The following is a 6,000-nucleotide window of genomic DNA, read 5'->3' on the forward strand; positions in this document are numbered from 1 at the left end:
TGAATTTCCTTTAACGCTTTCACCAATTCAAACGTGCATTTTTTTTATTTTGCATTAGAATAGGTGTTTGTGTTTTATTGGATTACTCATACTATTGTGTTCCATTAATAACAAATCTTGAGTTTATGCTTGGCATGAATCTTGCCAAGGTTCAATACATCAGGGGATGGTGAGTGAGATATAAAATATAAAACAAAGCTGAATGTTAAGTCCTCTCCTTGCTCAGGCCTTCTGCTTAAAGAAAACCTCTTTCCTACCCCCTATTTTTTTATGATACAATTATTTGGTTTGAGGCATCAAAGGCAAATGGTGGTGGGGGGGAGGGTGGATTTAAGAAAAGCAAAGAGGAAAAAGAAAGTTTAACAATCCATCCCACCCATTGTTTCAGTACATTTAAGTTTCCCTCAGGTGCTATTACTACCACTCTTGCAAATTTTACCTTTTTAATTTGGTAGAAGAATGTTTTAACCAATTCAGTATTTAAGATAACTGAGCATTTATAAGCAATTAAACAAATCAGCAAATGAAAAGGGCTGTGGCTGAAGGGCTAAAGTCCTTGTGAGTCTTTTCTGTCTGTATTGTCTCTTTAGGTAACAGCTGAGTTTTAAAGTCTCTACATTTACTATTGATTTCTTACATTTATATATTGTCAACCTGGCCAGTGCACATAGCAGTTCACAGGCAAAAACCAAGGATTCATAATGTAATTAGCTACAATATAAAAAAGGAGGGGGAGAGAGAAGGGAGAAAAACTAATTAATTCAGGAACCACATGAGAGATGGGGAAGGTAAAAGGTAAAGGTAAAGGTTCCCCCGCACATACGTGCTAGTCATTTCCAACTCTAGGGGCCGGTGCTCATCTCCGTTTCAAAGCCGAAGAGCCAGCACTTGTCCGAGGACGTCTCCGTGGTCATGTGGCCGGCATGACTAGACGCCAAAGGCGCACGGAACGCTGTTACCTTCCCACCGTAGTGGTCCCTATTTTTCTACTTGCATTTTTACGTGCTTACGAACTGCTAGGTTGGCAGAAGCTGGGACGAGTAACAGGTGCTCACTCTGTTACGCAGCACTCGGGATTCAACCCGCCAAACTGCCGACCTTCTGATCGACAAGCTCAACGTCCTAATCCACTGAGCCACCACGTCCCTAGATGGGGAAGAGGAAGTGCCAAATGGCAGATGGTTTCAGCCTTTGCCATCAGTGCAAGACCCTGTGCCCTTCCACCACCATAGCCATGGTGGTGCAGTGGTTAGAATGCAGTATTGCAGGCTGACTCTACCCACAGCCAGGAGTTTGATCCTGACAGGTTAAAAAGTTGACTCAGCCTTCTATCCTTCCAAGGTCAGTAAAATGAGGACCCAGATTGTTGGCAACAATATGCTGGCATTGTAAACCAATCAGAGAGTATAGTAAAGCATTGTAGAGCGGTATATAAGTCTAAGGGCTATCTATTTTATGCCTAGTTGAAATAATTGCTCAATGTTCTTTTCATAAACCTACCCGTCTTTTCAAAATATATACAGTTCTGTTATTATAATCATCATTATCTTAACTTGCAATATACAAGACAAAATTAAGAGTTGGATGTTCATTAAATGATGTTAAATGATGTTTGATGACATGCAAAGAGGATGGATGGATGGATGTTGCAACTGATGGGCTTCTTAACACTTGTCACAATGAACTGCTCCTTACCTTTTGTTTGATTTGAGAATAAGTAGACCCATACTTTTGTTCTAGGTATCTGTAGTCATAGTTTGGAAATGGAGAAGGTGCAGGATAGCCACCCGATTTCCATAACTTCCATAGGTTTACTCCAGCTATTGCCAGAAGAGCAAGAGCACCAGTAATATAGATACCTATTTCCCACCCAGATGGATTTCTTATGACTGGAAGAAAACAAAGTTCTTATCAGAAGAAAGTAGCCACCAGAGCCTTTCCATCCTGCAGAAATATTTTATGTCAACAATACAAATATGCCTTTTATGCGATTAACGCTGTTGGAAAAAGAGGAAAATTGATATGCCAAAGGAGTTTTTTTTCTTGAAAACTGTTGTAAAATAGCAGGAATATATGGCAAAGCACAAATATGTTTTTATTTTTAAAACTGAATGACAGCATCATTATGTAGGCATATACTGTATTCAGCAAAAATGTAAATGCCTTAATAATCTCTATTAAGAACCACTGTAACACATCCTAAAATATATTTGCTTTTTTCATCTTTGCAAATCCTTTATCAGGCTGAGTATCAATTTTTAAAATCGACCAATGTCTCCTTGTAGTGATTAGTTTCTTTTCTACAAGATTTTGAATCTTTTGTTTTTGTTCTGTTTCCCTATTTGTCTGGACCTGCACACGAACAACATTTTTTTCAGTACAGAATGTATGACCAAGACTTTATGCTTTAGGTTTCATACTGCTTTCATATTGCTTCCCTTAATTATGAAATCTCTGAACAAGTAAATTCTCAATCAGTGATATGGCAAAGGCTAATAGCATAACTATAATAACATAAAACTCCTCTACATATATAAACTGGGGGTGGGCAAACTATGGTCCTTTATGACCTGAACCAGCATGTCTGGATGAGGAATTCTAGAAGTTGAAGACCACAAGTTGTAAAGGGGCCATCGTTGCCCATATCTTTTTGTTTGTTTTTGATTTTTTTTCCCATTCCCCACAACCTTCCTGAAAATGAGACCTGGATGTTCTTACGACTGCAATCTAACAAAATGCTTATGGGTGTGTGGGTGAGAAAAAGAAGAGGTGAAATAAATGTCTAAAATGTCTTTAAAAAGAGTCAAGAAATAAATGGCTAAAATCATTTCAAAGGTTCTGGAAGAATGACAGGCTTACGATTTCTTTCAAAAATGGGAATCTAATATGCCCACATATTCTCCCCACACAGGTAGTCCCCACTTAATGTCCAGTCAATGACCATTTGAGGTTACAACGGTCTCAGAAAGGGTACCTTATGGCCAGTTTGTTAAGAATTCGTAATACTCACCATTGAGATGCTGGCCAGCAATGTCACGATCCATGGTGACTATTTCAAATTACACCAGCTACCTGCAAAAACATATAAACAGAAGCCAAGACAAAGAGATTATGGTACTGTCACCATGCAGGATTGTCTAAAAGCACAGAAGTCTTGCTCTCTATATAGGGTCACTTAAGGCTCTATTTTTTTTCTGGTTGGCCCCTTACTTCTTCCACAGTTATTGTCACAACAAAAAAAATGTCATCCCACCACAATTTGTCACACATCTACGGTATGTGAAAACATCCCTTTGTAAATTTGAATTCCATTCCCCCCCCCCACTGGGAAACTTAACCCTCTAATGCTACTTTGGATATAGCAGTTCCAACAAAGGCCTTTTCTCTTACCTTTAATGTATGCATCATCCCATAAAGGCAATGGGAAGATATGAAGGTGAACAGTGACAGTCATACAGTACTATTTCTTCATCCCATTATGCTACTAACACAGTTTTATAGCACCTCTATATCCCAAAGCTTATCTTCATTACTATAAAGACTGGTTATGTGAAACAACCCTTTGGTATGAGGATTGTTTCACTACCACTACCAGATCCCTATTATTGTTAAGTTGCCATAAAGCCAAAAAGGGCCTCACTTCTCCAGTTCAAGGTTTCTTGCGTTGATTTATTTATTGGGTTGATTCAAACTCAACTGGTAATACTTCCAACTCTTAAAACTAATGGGCTAAGTTAGTCATGAGTTAACATAGAATTGATTTGGCATCTACTAAATTTCAATGGAATTAAATATAAGCAAAATATTATTAGCTTTCAATCTATCAGAAATAGAGGGGGCCTTCATCAAATAAACATGTATAGCATTGCAGCTTTAATCAATCCAATCCACTATATTTGCAGAAACATGAGATAGTTAAAAAGGCTGCTACTTTGTTTCCAGGAAAGTTACTGGCCCTTTAATAGATGTGTGAAGGTCAAGAATTCAAAGATTGCAGCTTTCCCAAACATGAGCTGGAAGAAAATTGATTTTTGTCAAGCATGCAGGTATTATAAATCTGTGTCAGAAAAAAAAGAAGTGTACAGGGAACCCTACTGGTTAATAGTTAGGTTGATTAATCTGCATCTTGAGAGCATTTTAAAATTCTGCTGTAGACAAGATTATTATGGATCAGTTGCTGCTGAGAATTCAGACTACAGAGATTTCATTTCACACAGTCAGCCTTATGTTAAACACTTCAACCTGACTGTAATCAAACAGTGAAAGCCATTGGGGAATAAGGAAAGATTCAATGCCATAGTTAAAATCCTTTGGGAGGGTTCTAGCTCTTTAAAAAAACAAGCTTGCAAATAAGAAAAATCTTAGAGGAAGAGTAAAAAAAATGTGTGTATTATATTAAGTTTCTAATTTTTAATGCTCCTCAAAGGTGCTTTAATTTATGAAGCTCATCACCGGGGTTCCTTCCTTTGCACTAATACGGTACAACTCTGGCAATCATATTAATTAAATCTTGAAACCTGTATTATAAAGTTCTTCCAAGCAGCAGCAGTGTTCTGAAATGCTGATAGACAAAATATGTTTAAAATCTCAATTTCTGTTCTGGGGATTTATGTGTGATAAGATTCTAAAGTGTCTTTGGTTTTCCATGAGTCATTGATATATGTTTTTTTTTGTGGCAATATTTCATTAAGATTTGATTTTCAAATAGGGCATCTGGGATTAGAGGTCAATGATTGCTGAAACTTTGCAAAAGCATTTTAGGTAACCTGCCAATGTTTTATTTTATCTGTTTTATTTTACATTCCTGAAGGTTCTTTGTTTACTGGTAAAGAATCACTACATTATTCCATTTCATGTTCAGCTGATGGAACTGTTGGATAAGGATTTGCTTGAGATCATTCTGTTTAGCTGATAACCTTTTGAGCAGTTCCCAGTGTTTAACACCAATAATTTCCATGAAGATTTTTTTAATCAAAATGTTAAATGGTCAACTGTCATATCTTGGGGAAAAATGTCCCAAAATGTCTGATTCTCAATATGCTGTGATGTTTGTATGTACTGTATGTCTGTGTATAGTATACATACACAAATATATATACTTTCTGTGTCTTTCTCCCCCACCCCCAAGACTTCTGGCAAACCACAGTCTAATTGGATCCCAGGCTGCTTCACACATGCTTATCATGGAACAGCAGAGACTTCACAGCAGTGGATGAATATCATGATACAATCTTGAATGTGAGATTCCATACATGGGAACTCTCTCATGGAAGACAATAGGCCAAGCCATGATCAGCCAATCAGTCAAGTGGATTTTCAGGACAGTGGACAGCTCTAAATAACAACTTGCTCTAGCAAATCCTGGCATTCAACTGAGCCTGTCCCTTTCTGATGGGAGCCAAGCATTGCCTTTGAGCCTCCTGTCAGTTCCCAGCTGCTTGCATATCAAAGCACATTGGCAAGAAGACATTCAGATGAGTCTTGATCAGGGGGCTCAATATGGTTTGTCTCTCTCAAGAAGTAGTTCAATTTTGGTGTTCTAAAGTTTTGTTTTGGATCCACCACCTTGATAGTCTGCACTTCTAAGTCACATCATTTGTCTTGATCCTCTACTTTGGAATTAAAATTATGGTCATTGTTTAGGTTAGACTTAAGCCATCAGTGTGCCCATCCCCCCCTTCCAAAAAGAAAACAACCTTTGAAATTCAAATAAAGGATACTTTAAGTACAAATCTATGTTTCAGTTTATACAATCTTTTTATACAACGGTCTGTTTTGTGCTAACCATGAGTATTATAATATTAAAAGTAGTAGGAGACTTAGTGGCATGTTCTTGTACAGTTTTGGAGATTTTGTAATATAAATGCTAAATATATTTATTATCCAAGAAAGTATCTGTTTTGGTAACCATAATATTGAAGTTTTTATAACTTTAGATTATTTCACATGCTGAATTTCCAAACCAAATAGAAATACTGTCCAACCCAGGTAAATCATAGT

At 37.3% G+C, this 6,000-nt stretch overlaps 1 protein-coding gene across 1 annotated transcript in view; it reads right to left on the reverse strand.

Moving 5' to 3' along the window:
* Positions 1-3,044, reverse strand: part of SYT12 (synaptotagmin 12) — a gene marked incomplete at its 5' end in the record, with an annotated part of 50,452 nt that extends 47,408 nt beyond the window's left edge. Inside the window, 2 exons of the mRNA XM_083349002.1 lie at positions 1,696-1,889; positions 3,011-3,044. Of these exons, the coding sequence (XP_083205128.1) occupies positions 1,696-1,889; positions 3,011-3,044 (228 nt within the window). The remainder of the gene's footprint in view (positions 1-1,695; positions 1,890-3,010) is intronic.
* Positions 3,045-6,000: the final 2,956 nt, after the last annotated feature.

This window comes from Vipera ursinii, assembly GCF_947247035.1.
Source record: "Vipera ursinii genome assembly, chromosome: 1".
NCBI lineage: Eukaryota > Metazoa > Chordata > Lepidosauria > Squamata > Viperidae > Vipera > Vipera ursinii.